The sequence below is a fragment of the Urocitellus parryii genome, chromosome 10 (assembly GCF_045843805.1).
Source record: "Urocitellus parryii isolate mUroPar1 chromosome 10, mUroPar1.hap1, whole genome shotgun sequence".
Lineage (NCBI taxonomy): Eukaryota > Metazoa > Chordata > Mammalia > Rodentia > Sciuridae > Urocitellus > Urocitellus parryii.
In genome coordinates, this window is record NC_135540.1 from 94,130,185 (window position 1) to 94,151,689 (window position 21,505).

The 21,505-nt window shown below is 33.1% G+C and overlaps 1 protein-coding gene across 1 annotated transcript in view; it reads left to right on the plus strand.

Annotated features, from left to right (window-relative positions):
* Cenpc (centromere protein C) overlaps window positions 1–21,505 on the plus strand; it is a 60,162-nt gene that overhangs the window by 12,970 nt on the left and 25,687 nt on the right. The window contains exons 5-9 of the mRNA XM_026407782.2: window positions 3,607–3,700; window positions 10,258–10,543; window positions 11,302–11,517; window positions 15,857–16,470; window positions 19,717–19,893. Of these exons, the coding sequence (XP_026263567.1) occupies window positions 3,607–3,700; window positions 10,258–10,543; window positions 11,302–11,517; window positions 15,857–16,470; window positions 19,717–19,893 (1,387 nt within the window). The remainder of the gene's footprint in view (window positions 1–3,606; window positions 3,701–10,257; window positions 10,544–11,301; window positions 11,518–15,856; window positions 16,471–19,716; window positions 19,894–21,505) is intronic.

Genomic DNA, 21,505 nt, shown 5'->3' on the forward strand with positions numbered 1-21,505 from the left:
ATATCCATGCACACAATGGAATATTATTTAGCTGTAAAGAAAAATGAAATTATGGCATTTGCCAGTGAATGAATGGAACTGGAGACTTTCATGCTAAATGAAATAAGCCAATCCCCAAAACCAAAGGCAGAATGTTCTCTCTGATATGCAGATGCTAACACAATGTGGAGGTGGAGGGAAGAATAGAAGTACTTTGGGTTAGACAGAAGGATTGTAGGGAAGGGAACGGGGTTGGGAATAGAAAAGACAATAGAATGAATCAGACATAACTGTCCTATGTTCATACATGAATACACCACCAGTATAACTCCAAATCACATACAACCACAAGAATGGAAAGTTATATTCCATGTATGTATAATATGTCAAAATATGTTCTACTGTCATAAAAAGAACAAATTAAAGAATAAAAAAATTAAAAGAGAATCCTGTATTCCTGTTCATTTTAAGAAGATAGGTTGATTTAACTATGCAATATATTGTATTTTCTATTGAGATCTTTTTTCACTTTGTTTTTACAGTTCCTGGGTTCATACCCAGGACTGCCCTGTGCATGCTAAGCACACACACCACTGAGTTATAGTTTCAGCCCTAGTTATTTTATTTTATTTTTTTAAGTAAAACATGACATGACTCTTATTTTTAGCTTAAACATAACCTTGCTTCATAAATTTAATTATTTCTCTTTTCTGTTTTTTATGAGAATTTGAATAAGCAAAAATGATCTGTACCTTTAAATTTAGATCATTTGTAAAACAATTGGGGCTGTTTTGTTGGAGGTATTGGTGACCAATTTATTTAATGATTATCTGAAAATTTTCCTGCTTTTTGGCAGTTTTGGCTTTTTTTTTTTCTTAAAATGATCTGTTTCCTCTATTCTCAATTTTTTCTATAGTTAGTGTTCTTTTCTGATCCTTCTCATAAGGATCATACCTCTCTTTATTCAACATGTTGCTCATTTAAATCTTATGTTAATTCACTATTCTTCCTTCTCTTTTTATATATTTTTAAAAAAATTTAGAAGAATAATTTTTATAATCAAAGGTTTATGTACATAGAAGTTAAAATAGTTCCATGAGGCTTGTATTATAAAAAACAGTAGACCCTACTTTTCCCCCCAAATTCTGCCTTGTTCACAATAGCTAAGCTCTGGAACCAACCTTTGACTCTTAGCTATTTCTTATGTCTATTTTGCCTCTGTTTTTAAATAATGCTTTGCCACTATATTGTGGTATTTATAGGCTGGAGATTACTTTCCCTTACATTTTTTTTAAAAGACATTGCTTTATTATTTTTACTTTATTTTATTTTTTAATCTTTTACAACAGTGCTGCTTTTTTTTTTCCAGCTTTTCCTATTGTTAAGACTATTGTTTAGATTCCTTGATTCTTTGTGAGTGACTACTTTTTCCTTTTTGTAAGTTTTTAGGATCATGTCTTTTTTAGTGATCTAAAATTTTATTACATTAATTTCTTCTTGCAGTTTGTTTCCTATAAGTACTTTTTTGGGTTTGCTTTGCTCTTTGCCTTTTTTTTTTTTTAAAGATCCTTTTGTCAAATGCTAGTGGTCTTTAGCCGTCTCCTTTTATTTAAGAGTAGAAAACTAAAATGGATGAGAAGTTCTATATTCATAGTAAAATTTATAGATTGTTGGATGTGTGGATATCTAGGTATTAATATCTATAGTTTTTTTTCTCTTAGCCTGGTAAATTTTTGTGACAAAAGAAGCTTCTGATTGGGGATGTGATTCTGACGAGGAGTATTCTCAGCTCTGTTGACAAAGGGAAAGGTGCAGTTTTAATGCTCTTACCTAATATCTCTTGTTTTAAAAAAGTACATTATCCTTACCTTTAACCATCTTATGCTACTGAGTTCATAGTCTCTGATGCTGAAACTTAAAAGAGTAAATATCTAATCTGATATGGCTAGGAGGGAAGGGGCTCTTTGTGTTATTAATTTTCTGTGCTGGCTTTTAACAATGATGTTTGAGGGAACCACTTGCAATCCCTCTTTTAGAAGTGTGTTATACCTTTAATTAGTGTCTTTATGGGCTTTTTTCATAAATATGAGTCTGTCTGCTTCTGGGCTTTCTCCATTGCTAGCATATTTTAGTTTTTTCTTGTCTTGAATAGTTGCCACTAATCTGCTTTCCACCTTCAAAAATTTGTTGTTGATATCTCTTGTCCCTTCTTTTCCTCTTCGTCCCTCTGGGTTTATACATTTAATAAAAAAAATTATTAGTAAGGTCTCAAGAGGGAGCAGAGTAAATGAAAGCCAGCCTTTGTTTCTTTGTGGAGTTGAGTTCAATATTGTATCTAGTGAACAGTAATACAGTGATCCCATTGTTATTTATTTCCCAGTTGGTCGATTGTTGTTTCCATCTGTTTATTATCTCAGTGATACATTGAACATCTTTGTTTATACCTCCTTGTATACATAAATTGAATTCCTGAGAATATGCATATTTGAAATGAAATCATTGAATATTCGTGGCTTGGAATATTTCTGTTTACAAAATAATGTGTAATGTTTGTAAGATTAAAAATAATATACGTGAACTGACTCATCACTTGGTGTAAGAAATATGGATATCTTACAAGTATTAATACCTTTACTGATCCTATTTTTCTTCTCTGCATAGAGGTAACTACTATTTTGAATTTCATTTTCTTTTCCATTCTAGCACATATGTATGTATGCTGATATCTGTGTCAGCACTTCTACTGTGACTTGTGACAGATGTCTCACTACCATACAGAGTTATTAATGCTTCACTCATGAAGGACTCCCGAGACTGGCGTATAGTTGTCTTCATGACTGACATTTATTATAGCCATATAGTGAGGATACACAGTTGGGTCAGTAAGAGAAAGAGACATAAGGCAGACTATAGAGGAATTCATGTGCAGGCTTTCTGTGCTCCTTAAAGGGGCCGTGCATTCATTGTTACCAGCAGTGAAATGCAGTAATGTGTGTAGTCTTTCTACTCAGGAAAGGCTTTTGAAACAGTTTGTTTTCATTGGTGTCTTGTACCATAAACACTCTTCTTTCCACCCAAAAGTTCTATATTCTAGAGTACCTAGAAAGGAAACAGGTGTTTACCATAAATCACATAGTTTAGGTAGATAGTCTAGTTAGGCTGCCAAGGCTTCCATAGAATGGTTGGTAGGGGAGTGAACATTCTGAAAGCCAAGTCTCCACATGCTATGTAGGAGCTAGGAAGCCCTGTAAGAAGACCCTTTAAATGTTCAGCTGTGTTAACTCTTTCCTGCATAGAGTGAATTCCTAAATATAGTATTTTCTATTTCCTTATATCTGTCTGGACTTTACCTAATGGGATTATGTAATTTTGCAACTTTGTAAAATTGTTTGTAAAACAATCATTTCTTCATTCAATTCATATTACTATGGTTTGTTTTACTGTTAGCATATGTAATATTAGATGAATATGCCATAATTTGTTCAGTACCAGAAGTTACTTTAGCATATTGTCTCTAACAACTGGTTTGTTGTTTTGAAATGTTTTTTTTTCCATTTTAAGAACAAATGTGTTTAATACGAATTGATAATTTAATAAAGTAGATCTAATGTATTTCTTCTATGCTAGAAATCACATTCAAAGTCAGTTCCAGTTTCTTCAAGGAAGAAGGAAGCCCCTCTGCAAGACATTATAGAACCAAATGAAACTGCCCACAAATCAGGTTGGTTACATCCTTGTGGGTGTTATTGCCTAGATGTAATTTCTAGTTTCTAGTTTCTAAAAAGTTAGAAATGCCAACGGTGGAGGATGTGTTGGCTCAAGTGAAGAGGTCAGGGTCAGCCTTGGTAGAAATGAGTGTGGTGTGTTTTTGGTATATATATGTGTGTGTGTGTGTGTGTGTGTGTGTGTGTGTGTGTGAGAGAGAGAGAGAGAGAGAGAGAGAGAGAGACTGATGGATGTGTTTTTGAATCTCAAGTCATGATCAGTATTTTTGTTTGTCTTCTTCTTTTTTTTTTTCTTTTGTTCCATATCCTTTATTCAGTAAACTTGCTACCATTAAGAATTGAACCCAGGGGCACTCCATCACTGAGCCACACATTCCCAGCCCTTTTTTTTTGTAGTTTGAGACATAGTCTCACTAAGTTACTGAGGTTAGCCTAGGAGTTGTTATATACCTCCTGAGTTGCTGGGATTACAGGTCTGTGCTACCTTTCCTGGCTAAGTTTTCTTTATTTTTCAAATTAGAAGAGTACTCCATTTGAGGGAACAGTCAAAGATTTAAAAGAAAAATCTTATCATTACTCCATCATCCTGGTGAGGTAACCAACTTTTGAGAATCCATCCTTGCCTTTGTTGGTGCTCATAAATTAAAAAATGTCTAAGCACATGTGTGGGTATGTGTCTATGACTTCATGTTCTTTCTGAAGAGATTGTTAAAAATTTTCTTTCAATCCAACAATGTAAGAGTAATTTTTACCTGATAGACTATTGTTCTAATATTTTGTAAGATTTTGATAGTTCTGTTGGTGTAAAGCAATTTCATTGTTACTTTAGTGTCCATTTCCATGATTGCCATTGAGTCTGAATATTTTTCCTTAAGTTTATTGGCTTTTGGAATATGATTTTATCAGATTATAATGAATTATCTATGTCTGTTCATATCCTTTTCCTATTTTATTTCCAATTGAAATAAAATTTAACTCTTGAAACCATTTATCTTTGGCTGGGGGTTGGTGAAAAGTAATGCTGAGTTACCATAGGTATAGAGCTTTTATTGGATGATGAAAAAGTTCTAGATAATGGTAAAAGCTCCATATTGCTCTGAATGTGCTAATATCACTGAATTTTTGTGCTTATAGATGGCTAGAGTGGTGAATTCTAGTTATTTTATATTTTGCAGTGAAAAAAAAAACTTTAAAAAATATTAGTCTGTCTCCTGCTTCCTCATCTACCTCACTGTTTAGTTTTAGCTTACCAAATTTCTTATTAAGGTTAATTCTAGCTGTATTATAGTTTTTGCTCTGTTCTGAATAGAACTTTTCCTAGTAATAAGGGGCTAATTCTTTAAATACAGAAAAATTTTAATCTAACACCAAGATTTTTAAAAAATTAATTCCAAACATTAAAATATCCGAATCTGGATTTTAGGTTTTTTAAAGCCATTTGACTATGTCATCGAATAAGGAGAGGTATCTGTTATTTTATGTCCATTGTTCTTGGTGTAGTATTGACTTGTGAGACCTTTCCTTTTCAAATGTATGCATTTTGTATAAAGTTCTTTCTCAGCACTGCTGTAACCACATTTCTATAGATTTTGGTGTTTTCTATTGATTTCACTTATTTCTATATTTTTTTTAATATCCTTTGGGACTTCCTTAACATACTGGTTATTTAGAAGTGCCTATACTATATGACTTTATTTCTTTAAAGTTTGTGAAAATTTATTTTATGACACAGGATGTTATCTGTCTTCATCAATGATTTGTAGACACTTGAAAACGTTTGCTCTTGTTATACTATAAATGTCAGTTATCATGTGTGCATTACTGCTTTTTACATACCTGTTGTTGGGTATGATTTGTTGAAAATTTTTTGAGGATTTTTGCATACAAGTTTATTGGAAGTGTTGATCTATAGTTTTATTTTTTAAATGCTGTTTGTATGGTTTGGGTAGAAGGTAGTACTTGCCTTAAATGAATTGGAAATTATTTCCTTTTCTAAGAGAGACTGTCAAATGGGTATTAATTCATTGAATGTTTTCTGTAATATTCTCCAATGAAATCACCAGATTGAGGAAATTTCTTTTTTAAGAGCTTCTAAACTACAAATTTAATTCTGTAATAGTTATAGGTCTTTTTAGGTTATCTATTTCATGTTGGCTAAACTTTTATATTTTTGTAGATTTTAAGGAATTCATCAATTTCTTATAACTTTAATTTATGAGCTTAAGGTTGTCATAGCATTATCCTATTATCTTTTCAGAGGCTACAGGATCTGTTGTGATATACCCTGTTTTCTTCCAGATGTTGATTCCTTTTTTTTTTAATCTTTGTCAATTTTGATAGAGGTTTATCAATTTTATTAATTTTTTCCAAAGAACTATCTTTTTGTTTCATTAATTTTTTTTAAAAGAGAGAGTGAGAGAGGAGAGAGAGAGAGAGAGAGAGAGAGAGAGAGAATTTTTTTTAATATTTATTTTTTAGTTATCGGCGGACACAACATCTTTGTTGGTATGTGGTGCTGAGGATCGAACCCGGGCCGCACGCATGCCAGGGAGCGCGCTACCGCTGAGCCACATCTCCAGCCCTCATTAATTTTTTGTATAGTTTTCCTGTTGTCAATTTCATTGGCTTCTACTGTTTTTCTTTTCCTTTGCTTGGCTTGTGTTTGTCTTGCTCTTTTTTTCTACTTTTTGAGGTAAGAACTTTATTTTATACTTTGATTTATAGTCCAATAGCATTTATTAATTTTGTTATACAAATTGTGATAGCTTTGACCATTAGCTTTCATTAGCTTGTGTGTACCTTTGCTATACCCCATTTTTGTTGTTGTTTTTTAGTACATTATTATTTTCTGGAGCTACAAGATGCTCCAGATTTATCTTAAGTATTTGCTGACTCTATTGTAGAGATTGTAGAGATATCCATTTCTTCAAGGAAGAATATTTTTTTTTAAACGGATTTTTTTTAAAAAAACTGAATCTGAGTCTATACTGATGTCTCCAACTTGAATGAATTGTTGTGGATTATTTTGTATATTCCTATGTTTGTAAGTACCCATTCCATGAGTGAAAAGCCTGGCATACATCATTTACCATTCATTCATTTAGTTTTTAAATTTTACATATATAACCATATCATAATTGTTGACTCACACCCTATGGAAATCATTTTAATCAACCAAACTATAGAACTTATATAGTCACTGCCTTTGGTCTTGTAGATTGCACTCATTTCTAAATTTGCTTTGGTCAGTGTTGCCGTCTACCCGGAATGGTGAATTGAGCTGGGTTCACAAGAGCTGGCTGCACCAATAACTTAAGAAAATGACGAAAGAAGCAAACAACACACAGAAATATCTTTTGCTTGCAGGAATCAGGGATGTCTCTTGACTTTAAGGGTCCATTGAAAAAAGAGAGAGCGAGCCACCTGAAAATCCTCTATTTAATTGGGGAGAAAGACATTCAACCCAAATGAGAATAGAGATTGGGTTTCAGCGGGGTGTAGTCCAGTTTCATTGGGTGACGCCCACTCCCAGAGTATCATTCCCCTGCTGAGAGGAGGTGAGATCCACCTGTTTCAGCACGCAGCAGAAAACCAGTCTCTGTCGCTCAAGGCTAAGGGTCTATGCTCACTTCTGTGTGGTAGCTCCCAAAAGGTCAGCATCATTTTCCCCAGCCCACTTCAATGAGATTGTTTCTATATATCCTGTATTGAATATGGAATATGTAATATTATCAACTTCCAAGATTAGGTTATCAAAGGCTGTATGACTCTCCTTGGCTTGCTTGTTAGAGATATCAAAATCCCTATTTCTCTCTTTTCTCTTTTCACATTTGTCCTTTGTGGATGAAAGTCCATATGGTAAGAAATAGGCACCCAGCCTCTAGCTAGAATCAGGTATCAGACATTTAAGCAAGTTTTCAGATGATTTCTGGCCCCAGACTTAGGAGCATGACTCTAGGCCCTGTGGGAGCAGAGATAAAGTACACTTATTGGGCCTGCCAGATTTGTGGCCCATCGGCTCCATGAACCTAAGTGGTGATTTTATGTGACCATGTTATAGAGAGTTATTTACTATGCAGATCTAATAACTAGAAAAACTTTTTCAACTTTCATACTATTATCAAATCTATTTTTATTTTTACTTATTTTTTAAAAAAATTTCTTTTGCAGTACTGGGAATAGAACCTAGGGTGTCTTACCCCACTGGTTTACATCCCCAGTTTTTAAAATTTTTAAACTTTTAGACAAGGTCTTGCTAAATAGTTAAGGTTGTACTCCTCCTGTCTGAGCCTCCCCAGTATCAGGAATTATAGGTGTGTACTTCCATGCCTGGCTATTTTTAATTTTTAAAAAATCTATTGTATTTTCTTGGTATCATTTTATATTTCTACTGGCAGTGATTATGGGTTCTAATTTCTTCACATTATCACTAACAGTTATTTTCTGTTAACTCTGGAGTTTCTGTCTTTTATTTCAGGAGCATTGTAATTGTTAAAACATTTTATGGTATCTACTTTTAAATATCGTTAAATGATTCCAACATCTAATAGATCTCATCCCTTTATTTTCTTGTTCAGATTATGTTTTATTCTGTTCTTTTTTGTATGTTAATGAATCATTTTTATTGTATTTTGGATATTTGGGTTTTTAGGTTAGTAAATTTTTGATCACATTTAAGTCTGTTGTTATAACACATAGTTGACTTGTTTTGTTTTAATGTGTAGGTTCTTCCTTACTTGTGTGGTCTTTATTCCTAGCAGTGGTATTTTGTTCTGCTTCATTTTCTGATGATTTTAGAATTCTAGTTCAATTCATGTTCATAGGTTTAAAATGTCTCTGGGGTGGGTGTAAAGTACTTTCTTGAGCCTCCTGATGTCCTGTTATTCATGGTAGATTGCAGTCAGAAACTGCTAGGCTTGGGTCTCCTTATGGGGTATGCTAGACTTTCTTAAATGTTGTTCTTCCCTCAGATTAAACTGTCTAACTGCCTTGGCTGTGAAGTGTGGTACACATTAAATATTAACTTAGAATGTGAAGTAGAGGCTAGAAACAACAGAAGTTTCACTGTTCTGCAGTGTTTATGGGTCATACTTCTTGTCACCACTGATTGTTGGAATGGGACCTAAGTTGATAGGGGCTTTCCTTCTCTACTGTTGTTCTATAGCACAGTCCATGGCTTTGTTGCTGTGCCACAGTAAACAGAATGGAGTACCCCTTGGACTATGTTGTAGAGGGTTGAGATTTCCCACTAGTCTCTGTTGTGTTTTCCTTATTTAGAGAATGTGAATTTCCTCTTTCCCCTTTTGCCTACTGTTGATCTGGGTTGCATGCCTCTTCATGGCCCAGTCCAGAAGTGTGTGACAGATAAACAGGAAACCAAAAAGATTTACTGCATTGTTTGTTGTTCTTTAACCTATTTTGTCCTATCTTCTCAGATCTGGAACACCTATAAAGACTTTAATATGTAATAGTAAATATATAATTCCATGATGAGAATAATTATATGATTATGTTGAATTAATATTATTAATTAATATAATTATGTATATAGTCTCTAGATTATGATTTCCAACCTATTTTAATGCACCTATGTCAGTTTTGTTGAAATATTCACAGAATTGAAAGCTTGGGCCTTAATGGTTTAAGTCTTGAGGTTGCTAGTTGAGTCTGCCTTCTTTCTCCCAGCTTTGAGAGTCCTGTTATTGTTGATTGACGGATAGTTTCTAATGAATTTAGTGATACTTACAGGGAGAAACAAGTAGATGCTATCTCATTCCAGAACCAACAGCCCTTTTTTTTTTTTTTTTTAAAGAGAGAGAGAGAGAGAATTTTAATATTTATTTATTTTAGTTTTCGGCGGACACAACATCTTTGTATGTGGTGCTGAGGATCGAACCCGGGCCGCATGCATGCCAGGCAAGCGCGCTACCACTTGAGCCACATCCCCTGCCCCCCAACAGCCCTTTTTGGTTGTACTTTAAGTTTTTAGGCTTTGTTTTCTATGGTATGAATTATGAATTATGAATGCTACCCAGCCATTCTTTTTCCTTGATATTTGAAAATTGAGGATTAAGGAAGAATATACATATGTGTTTGTAAATTCATGTTTATGTATATATACATAGGCACCATCTTCATATGTACACACATAAATATGAATTGCTTTATGCAAACTGTGTATCTTGTGTGTGTGTATGTGTATGGTCTTTAATTGTCCTTGCTTACTAGCTTTTAGCTAAAGATAGAAGAATCTTTGTGATTACTCTAGGTTACTTTATTATTTTAGCTTTTCATAGATTTATTCATGTTTTGAGATGTTATCAATAAACTTGAGAATTTTCTTTGAGTATTTCTGTCTTTTCAGAGCTTTAGATAACAAGTTTAGTTCATTAATTGATAATTAGAACTTTTAAAGTATTTTTGTATTTTAATCATGTCTTTGATTATGAATATGTTCTGAAAACAGTCTTCTGGAAACTTCTAATTAAAATATTGCACCTTTAATTCTAATACTATTTTAGTGAACAAGAATCCTTGTATAATTTTCTTCTAGTACAGGGCCATGAAGTTCTTCAGAAAATCCTGGCAACTGATATTGTTTCTAGAAATACACCCGACTTGAAAAAAATGTCAAGTAAAAAACCAAGTGACCATCCTAGTGAAGCTGAGGAAGAATTTTACTTATCTGTTGGCTCACCTGCTGTTCTTTTGGATGCAAAAACATCTGTATCACAAAATACTAGTTCATCTCTTGCTCAAAAGAGAGAGACTTATACTTTTGGAAATTCATTAAATATGCTGTCTTCAAGTACAGAGATTTCTCTTAAAACCAAAAAAAGGTAATCTTTACTTAAATAGTAGTAATCATGCTTTAAAAATTTTACTATTTGTAAATAGTATTTTATTATTAAATAGTGGTAATTCGGTCTTCCATGTAGTTTTGCAGTGATTATTAATGGGTTTTAACATGTCATGAGAAAAACAATATCTGTTTTCTATATCTTCATTTTATGATTGATAAGGAAGACCTTAAAAGTTTACTTGAGAGAAGTGAGGAAGTAAACCTTTTTATAGTCTCCGGAAAATTATTGTTCTGTTGTAAGTTTTCTATAACTTCCTAAAGAACAACCTATCCCTACTATATTATTTAAAATTGCAAATGTAGGTACATATTAGGTCATTTCTGGGCTAGGAAAGAGTGTGTGTTATTGTAGATGAATTGTTGTAAATCTAGTTCCATTTCTTGGAGTCCCTTTGACCTTTAGGAAGAAAAGTAGGTTGTTTAAGATCCTTTGTTATTGTAGGCTTTTACAATGAATCTAATATCTGATCTGTCTTATGTGTTTCCTGGAGCTAAGGAGTTAAGTCTTAATATTTTTGTCTGAATATTCTAAGACTTTACTATTTAAAGTCTAGTCTGTCACAGTACTCTGAGAACCAGTGTTCTAAGCTACACATTTTCTTGGTTAATAATTTAACCATTGTAAGGCTCAGTGCAAAATTTCATAAGTGGTCTGTACCAATACTGTAAGTTCAGTAAGACTCAAATAACAGAGTTTATGGGTGCACTTAGCTTGTTTTTCTCTTGCCCTTTTAGGTTAAACTTTGAAGATAAAGATATTTTTAAAAAAGTAGAAATAGAGAATAAAGTATCAGAAGTAGAGAATAAAATACCAGAAGGACAACAAGAAAGGAAGCCATCAGAAACATTTCAGAAAAGTGTACAGGATTTGGAACATGAAATTCAACCACAAACTAAAAAGAGCTTTTCAACATTGTTTTTAGAAACTGTAAGAAGAAAAAGTGAATTCAGGTGAGTTATTAAGAAACTGTCCTTTGAGACTTTTTTTTTTCCTTTTCTATTCTATGAACCATATCTTCAAATTCCTACTGTTATTTATCTAGAAATAAATCATTTAATTGATTAAAATTTTATTTTATTTTTTGAGATGGGGTCTTGTTACATTGCTTAGACTGGCCCCAGGCCCCAAACTCAGGATTCTCCTGCCTTAGCCACCCAGGTTGCTAACTAATGCAAATTTTTATTGAAATTTTGCCTGCTCTATAGAGGTAATTTTTTCATTTTTTAAAAATGTATTTTTTAGTTGTAGTTGGACACAGTATCTTTATTTTATTTATTTTTATATGGTGCTAAGGATTGAACCCAGTACCTCACACGTGCTAGGCAAGGGCTCTACTGCTGAGCCACAATCCCAGCACTAATTTTTTCATTTTTTAAACCAGTAAATCACTCCCCAAACCATTCTTTAATAGACACTAAATTAGATATGAAAAAAATAATGAGTTTATTCAGTTCTCATTGCTCTGGCTCATCATTTCTTTCTGGTTTGTGATATCAAAAAATGAAGACAGTATTTATAAATAGAATTATATAAGACTACTTGTATTTCACTATTTCAGATTTTAAATCTTTTTTCTATTTCTTCTGTGTCAGTAAAATGATAGTCCTAAAATAAATTTAATGTGTTCATTTCTATTTAACCCACTAAGTCCCAACTTTTAATTTCTTCAGATATTTCAATGAAATTGACACAGGTGCATTAAAAGGGTTTGGAAATCATAATATAGAGCTTATATTGCTACATTAATGTTATTATTATTATTAACATTATTATTGTATAATAATATTATATCATTGCATTATATACTGTATGCTATATTTAAGTCTTCATAGGTATTCCACATCTGGGACAATGGGGAAAAATGGATCAAAGACCTTCCTTGATTTTGAAATATCTGTGTAGTGATTTTAACCCTGGCTTCACATTTATATAAATAATGTCAGTCAGGATTGAGAAGTATTGGTCCATAGAACAAATTTCAGCTGGTATTTCACCCTCCCTAATTATCTGTTTTTATCTTCTTGGTCTTAAATATTTGCATATGTGTTTGCTTTGCCATAGCTTTTTCCTTTTTCATCTGCTAATTGCTGTTTCTTTTTAAGGTCTGTACTAGACTTCTACATTTTTAAAGTTTTACTTTATTGTTTTGTTTTGTTTAGATAGTTGCTTGCTTCATATTATAGTTTTGCAATTTTAGGTATGTATTTTTAGTTAAGATTTAAGTCTCCCATTCCAGGAGTTTAGAGTTCTTTTGTATTTTCTGTTCAGTCTATTAGAGTACTTATCAACATATTAGGATGTTTTTTATAAAAACATGTTGAATCAATAAATGAAATTCCCATTTTGTTCAGTCTCTGTTCCCATAATTTCCCAGTTACACACACACACACACACACACACACACACACACACACACACACTATCACTTACATGCATGTGTTCCCCACCAATTGAGACAAATATGTTACACTTGGGGTTAGTTATAGCGTTTGAAAGGGTAATTATGTGTTTTTTAATGTCCTTTTTGATAAACTAGTAAATAAAGGGAGTTTACTTGCTAGAGCCAAATGTAGCAAGTCATTATTTCCTGTGCTTTCTAGTATCACTGCTTTTACTTATGGTCTTCCTTCTGTTTGTGTTTCTTGCATTTCCTCATGACCAACTAACTTCTTGCAGCTCAAAGGCCCCAAAGTCTTTCTCACTTAGTCAGAAGTAATCGTGGCCTATTCTGAACTTTAATAGTGTCAAAGTTGTTTCCTTAGGGTATCTTTGGTTTGAATAACTGGCTAGATGGAAATCCTTTGAAGTAGAAGGGGAACAAATTTGGCAGTTCTTAATCGGCTAGTTGGAAAGACTTCATTTAAAAATTCTTTGCTTTACTTCTTTATATACAAAAACTAATAGATGTTACAAATAATATACTATAAATCAAGTTGTATTTATTTGTAACAGTTTGATTATTTACTTAAAAGTAGGAAAAACAATATATCCATTGGGTATTCAGTCATTGTGGTCTTTTATTCGTGTTTTATATATATATATATATATATATATTTTTTAATTTGTTGCTAACATAAATGCAATTTTCTTTTTTTAAATTTTTTTGTTCTTTTTAGTTATACATGACAGTAGAATGTATTTTGACAAATCATACATACATGAGTGTAACTTCCTGTTATAGTAAGCTTTTTCACCGCTGTGACTAAAAGACCCAACCAGAACAAGTGTAGAGGAGAAGAAGTTTATCTCAGGGCTCATGTTTTCAGAGGTCTTAGTCCATAGAAGTCCTGCTCCATTCCTCAAAGCTGGGTGAGGCAGGACATCATGGTGGAAGAGTGTGGCAGAGGGAAGCAGCTCACATGATGGTCAGGAAACAGAAAGAGAGAGAGATCTCCACTTGCCAGATACAAACATATACCCCAAACCCGTGCCCCCAATCCTCACATCTTCCCGCCACACACCCTTCTATTTCAGTTACCACTCAGTTAATCCCTGTTGGGCGATTAATTCACTGATTGGGTTAAGAGTCAGCACCACATACAAACTAAGATGTTCTGTCAGCCAAATACTAAAAAATAAATATTAAAATTCTCTTTCTCCCTCTCTCTCACTCTTTCTTTAAAAAAAAAAAAAAAGAGTCACAACCCAGTCATTTCTCCTGAACCTTCTTACATTGTCTCACACATGAGCCTTTGGGGGACACCTCACATCTAAACCATGATACTTCCCATTTTTGTGATTGTACATGATGTGGAGTTACACTGGTGGTGTATTCATATATTAGTTTAGGAAAGTTATGTCCCATTCATTCTACTGTCTTTCCCATCTCCATCCCCCTCCCTTCTCACTCACTCCTCCCTGTCCAATCTGGTACTCCCCCCCACACACACCCCCATTGTGAGTCATCATCTGCATATTAGAGAAAACATTTGGCCTTCAGGTTTTGGGATTGGCTTACTTGACTTATCATGATAGTCTCCAGTTCCATCCATGTACTGGCAAATGCCATAATGTAATTTTCTTCGTGGCTGAGTGACATTGCATTGTATACATGTACTACTATGTTAGTTTTTACACAGTTTTCTAATTACATATATCTGTAAAACTCTACAACCAGCAGACAGTGTATTAACATTCTCTATTTTATAAGATTTATTAGGAGTATGAGATAAGAAGAGTAGAGAAGGAATTTTATCTTAGAATCCTCTAATAAAAAGGGAAAGAAAGGTAATCTTTTTCTTCTATTCTACCTTTGCTTCTGCTTTGACTAAACATTAAGTAAGCATCCTTATCCAATTGAAAAAGGCGGAAACCAGGAGTGTGTATGCCAGCTTTGGAGTTTATCCTAAGTTTTGATTTTGCATATCTCATTAAAGCCTGTGGTTTACTCAAGTCTGTTACCATAAAAGCAGGGAAATCTAAGATGAATCCATCAGCTTACTATCCTTTGAATAATTAGATTGTATTAGAGTTAATATTAGATTGTAGATTGTACTTAATGTTAGATTGGGATTGTAGTTAAAATTTTCAAATTGTTTTGTTATCCTTTTATAGCACTAAATGTGGGAAATTATGACAATATTTATATAATATAACAAGTTAGGTTGGGATGTGGAAAAAGAGGGCTAGAATACGCAAACATTATTAGATTCCATTTGTGCTTATGCTGCCTTTAAATATCATCCAGTTATGATTATAGTACTGAAATGTACGTGAACATGTGTGAAATATTCAAACTTGGGATGAATTTTTACATTATATTTGGTGGTTCTATGTATGAAGTCCTTTGGGATATGAAAAAAATTAGAAGAAATTAGTCCCTTATAATTTAGTAGAGTTCAATTAAAATATTAGATTTGGAGGTTTTTCAGAAATAATACTGTCAATATGAAGAAATTCAGACCCCAAAAGGCATCTGTTTAAACTTATAATTTAATAAAATATTATGTGTGTTTCTCTGTGTATATGTTTATGTATACATACACTATCATCTTTTTGGATTATAAGTTAATGTTTCTGGGTTATGATTTCTCATCTGGGTTTCATTTTTTAGTTTATATTGGGGGGCATCAAATTAGTTGCCATCTCTAAATTTTTATGATCCTGTTAGTGGCATAAATGAGAGTGATCATTTAAAAGGAAGGATTTATAAAATTAAGGGAAAATTGAGGAGAAGTATGAACTGCTCTTTTAACAGATATGTAGATTTTATTTCTTATATAATTTTCTTCAGTAAACAAAGATAAAACTTCATCTTTTTAAGCTGTTAAAATAATAATCCTGTTTTAGTCCCATTGTTAAGCATATAGTGACTGCTCCACCTCATTCATCTCCTCCAAATGATATGAAGTTGTTAGAAGATGAATTTGTAATTGATGAGTCAGATAGAAGTTTTGCCAGTGGATCTTGGATTACAATACCAAGAAAGGGTGGATCTCTGAAACAACCCACAATATCCCCTGCTGAGAGCACTTCAGTCCTTCAAGGTAAGAAGTCAAGAGAAAAACATCGAAGTGTATCACCTAACACTTTGAGAAGTGACCAGCATTTGCATAAAGCTCATCCAGAACAGAAATTTCAACCCTGTGATGAAAAAAAAGTGGATACAAGTTCTTCTTTGACAGATGATTTGGAAAATAATGACAGATCTACAAAATATGAAATCTCTTCTGAAAATGTCAAAAAACCATCTGAAAACAAAAGGCCAATAAAACAAAATCAGAGAAGAAAATTTAAGGCCAACGTAGTTAAAGAACAGCTTGATCTGGAACAGTCTAAAGATAAAAATGTAAATATGTCACACTCTGCTCAAGACAAGTTGCAAAAAAATTTAGACAGAAATGGAGAAGATTGTGAAGGGACGAGAAATGATAATATATTCAAAACACCTACACTACCTGTGGGTAAGTATTTACATTAAATATTAACTGAATATTATTTTATAATTTACATTTTTAACATCCCTGTGTAGCTTTGGGAAGTAGGCAAAGTAAATCTAAATCTACAGAGAGTTTCAAAATTCTACAGGTTCATTTTTAGAATCCATTTATATTATGTATAATTTAATTTCAACTTTAATTTTTGTTTAGTTTCTAAGATCCTATCACATATAGAGGGAAGAATAAAAGGCAAAGATTAGTTTTTAAAACACAAGTGAAACAGAATCAAATTTTTTTTTTTTTTTTTTAAGGGAGAGTGAGAGAGGAGAGAGAGAGAGAATTTTTTTTTTTAATATTTATTTTTTAGTTTTCGGCGGACACAACATCTTTGTTGGTATGTGGTGCTGAGGATCGAACCCGGGCCACACGCATGCCAGGCCAGCGCGATACCGCTTGAGCCACATCCCCAGCCCCCAGAATCAAATTCTTAAGAGTATTAAAATATAAATGGGGTAAAACCTATTATACCCAATATACCCACTGTTTATCAGTATAGTGTGGGCTACATACATGCTCTTCTATCATTCACTAATTTATATGTTATTAAGTGCCAGACAGTTTTGGTATGAAAATCAAAAAGATTACTGAAACATAATTTCTACTGTTAACAGTATCATTTTAGTGGGGTCTATAGACCAACAGATAAATGTACTTACATGTACAAAATGAACGTGGAGGCCCAAAAAACAATTATCTAACCAAGATCACAGTGGGTATTTGTATCTTAGGTGGTCCTATAATTTATCATCCTAATGAGGCTACTTTTATGAATGAGAATGTCAGGACAATAAGTATAAACTGGAATTGTCCTATACTATCTGAGAATGTGGCTGCTCTCCTTAATATATCATCATTGTTTAGTGATTGGGATTTGTAATTACACTTAGTCATGAAGAAAAGGTCAGTTTATAGTCTTCTTCTTTTTTTTAAATAGAGGATAATGAAATCAAGGGCATTTTTTAAAAATATTTTTTAGTTGTCAGTGGACCTTTACTTTATTTATATGCAGTGCTGAGAATTGAACCCAGTGCCTCACATACTAGGCAAGCGCTTTACCACAGAGCCACAACTCCAGCCCCTCAGTTTATGTTCTTTGTAACACTTTCAGTTAATAGAAAAGGGGTCATAGAATTGAATTCTCTTAAGAACAGTTAATGGAAGAAAAAACACTAGCAAATTTATTGGGCACCTTTATAAATGTATATAATGTAATTTAATCCTTCTTGACAATCCTGTAAAGGAGGAAATAACACTGAAAAAAGATTAAAATAAATCTTGTCCAGGAACTGTCCTACTATACAGCTCCTATTTTTTCAGTTCTGCTAAGAAATATTTTAAAATGTGAACATATTTTCAATGCTGAGTGGAAAAAAATAGCTAACCAGAAAATGCTGTTGACTAACCAGAATTGTGTATGTACCTAAAAATTCTAGATGACTACATGATATTGCAAATACAGAGGTGAGAAAGAATATATTGGAATATAATATTAAAGGTTATTTTTTGGGCTGGGGATGTGGCTCAATCGGTAGTGCGCTCACCTGGCATGCGTGCAGCCCGGGTTCGATCCTCAGCACCACATACAAACAAAGATATTGTGTCCGCTGAAAACTAAAAAATAAATATTAAAAAAAATTCTCTCTCTCTCTCTCTCTCTCTCTCTCAAAAAAAGGTTATTTTTGTAAAAAGAATCCAGTTTATTAAGGTTATCAATGAATTATTTAATTTTTTTTTTTTAATATTTATTTTTCAGTATTTGGCGGACACAGCATCTTTGTCTGTGGAGCTGAGGATCGAACCCGGGCCGCACGCATGCCAGGCGAGCGCGCTACCACTTGAGCCACATCCCCAGCCCCGAATTATTTAATTTTTGTGCTCTTTTGGTATACTCTGTAAGACAGACTGTATATTATCCAAAGTAGTAGTTTACAAGTTTTGTCTGTTTGCCTTTCTTTATTCTGCTTGAAGTAGAGGTGGAAAAAACTACCTTTTCTATTTTGAGGACCCCTTTTGTAAATGTTGGCCATGTCCTATAGTCATTTTATCATATGTGTTCTTTATTTTTTTTAATTTCCTTTAGTTTCTAATAATTTGTTGGCCATTTTAAGAATCTGACTAATCTAATGGTGATATTATAAGAAAGTTTTTATCTTAACTATTCCCTTAAGCAGAATATGATTTTACAAAATTTTAAAGTAGAGAATTTTGATCAATCCATGATTTCTTAAGAGAAGATAATATATGAAGGATATATACTTGAAGAATGGTTCCTGTAGTTGAAATATTATACATTTATTGAGTACCTACACACTTTAACACGTTGTCCTGTCTAGATTGTTCTGTGAATATGATGTTCTGTTTCATCACTCTACCAGTTGTAATTTTCTTCACTGCCCCACCCCCATTCTTCCTGTTCAATCCAGTGAACCTCCCCTTCATTCTTCTTTATGGCTGAGAAATATTCCATTGTGATATGTACTATATTTTCTTTATCCCTTCTTCTGTTGAAGGGCACCTAGGTTGGTTCCATAGTTTAGTTATTGTGAATTTTCTGTTTTAAAAAATTACCATACACTTAGTATCTTAAAACAACACATATTTAGTAACTTATAGTACTATAGGTCAGAAGTTTCACTGGGCTAAAACCAATGTGTTGGTGGAACTGTATTTCCTTCTGGTGACCTTGCAAGAGAATCTGTTTCCTTGCCTTTTCTTCTTGACACGTATATTCCTTGGCTCATGATCCTCCAGCATCATCAAAACCAGCAATGCCAGACTTGTTGTGTTTTGAATTTTTCTTGCCTCTTCTGTCATCCTGTATCTGACTACAGATTAAATGACACATGCAGTTTTAACTATGTATAAATTTGGCCAATCTGAATAGTCCAAAATAATTTATTTTCAAGGTTTATAATTTAAAATCTTCCAAAAAATAGATTGTAAAAAATCATTAATTATTTCAAAATGAAAAACAGTAGTTACCTATTTTAACTTGAGATATTGGTAAGTGGTAAGAAGGAACAATATATGTTTTTCCTTTTGTAAGCTAATTTATATTTTGGTTTAGTAGTATATCAGAATTATCAAGCCATATGAAAGCTTGCATTTAATCAGAAAGTTAGAAATCTTAAAAACATGTAAATTTTAAAAACTTGAGATGACGTCTATAGGCTCAATTTAATAAGTTCTATTTTTGTTTTTTAATTTTAGGAGATAGGAAAATAAATAGAGGCACCAAAAACAATAAGGAAGAATCTAGAAAGAAGCATTTTTCAAGTGAGTCCAAGAAGAATAAACTTGTACCCGAAGAAGTGACTATTGCTGTCATGAGAAGTCATAGGCTTTCCAGGCGTCCATCTGATTGGTGGGTGGTAAAATCAGATGAAAGTAAGTATTTTTATTTAAATTATATTCATTAAGAGGTACTAAAAAATTACTGTGTAAGGGGTTTTTTTGTTTGATTTATACTCCTATTATATAGAAAAAAATCTTGAGAACATAATTTAATTGGGTCATCGATAGACATTTTGTTTAAATCAATTATGCAGAAATTCCTAGGTGTAGGGAAATAGCTGTGGAAAAACAAAGCCATGAACAAAGTCCCTTGCTCATGTAGTTTACATTCTAGAGGGACAATATACGTAAGTATTTCATACACTGATAGATGAGAAGGTCAAACAAAGCAGATAATGTATGGACATGGGAAGGAGGTTACAGGAATGGAAGTGAACAAAAGGATAGAGTGTGATACTAGTTTATAATGGTAGTATAAGAGGCTATTATGATCTTTCAAAGCCCATATATGAGTAGAGGGAGGGAGCCATACAAATAACTAGATGTAGAGTGTATCAAATCAAGGGAACAGTAATTGTAATTCCTGATGGGGCATACTTTCCATGTCTCAGGAAAATTAAGAGAGCGAGTGTGGCTGGAGCTGAGTGAGCTAGGGAAGATAAATTTGGACAGTCAGGCCATGATAGAGAGGTTAGATAAAATATATCGAGAAACTACTTGAAGATTTAAAAAATAAAGTGATCCTTTTAAAAGGATCATTTTTACTGCTCAGGAGAGAGGAAACCAGAACCAAGCAAAAATGGAAACCTGGTGTGACTAGTTTTAGGAGGATGGTGAAGGGAGGAGATGGGAATTGTTGGATTCAGGATATTTTGTGAAGATAACACTAAGGAAATATAAATGGATTAGAGTGAGAGAAATAGCTATTGTTTACTGAGATGAGGAAAGGAATGAGAGAAAAAAAATTTTCAAAGGATTTTAAGATTTCAGGTTTTCATATGTTAATTTTGAGGTGTTATTAGATATCAAAATAGTATATTCAGGATATATTTAGATCAGTAAGTTCGAGACTAGTACAGATAAGGTACAACATCTATGAAAACTTGTTACTATGAATTATTGACTCATAAGAACTTCTACTGAATTATTGGTAATACAAATGAGACATTATCGTAGAAAACTTATGGAGACACTTGGCCTCAGAGTTATGTCAGTTCAAGCTCTTACTTGCATGACCCCCAAAGTGGTTACCTTCTTTAATTTTCTGCCTGAGTACAGTATTTCTTTATGATAATGTACCCCATTGGTATACATTAGGAATACAAAAGTAGGTAAAATATAGTCAATTCCTTGATCTCCGGGAATTATCAGTCTGCTGGAGGAGAGGGATAGAGATAAGTAAACAGTCAGATATGTAATAAATGTTATCAAATGATTAAGAGATAGTTATACTAAGACTTGGGAATTAGTGAAAGCTTCCTGAAAGATGAATTAGAAGTCAGCTAGTTGGATGGTGTGAGAAGGAAGGATGTCATTTTTGAACAGACGTAGCTTGTGCAGGGTTCTGGAGCTGAGGGCTTGACTTTTTTGTTTGTTTGTTTAGTGTGTCTCAGAATAATCTAAAAGGCTTATTAAAACATTTCTGGGCCCTGCTTTGCAAGTTGGTTTGTGTTGATTGAAGCTAGAGCATGAGAATTTGCATTTC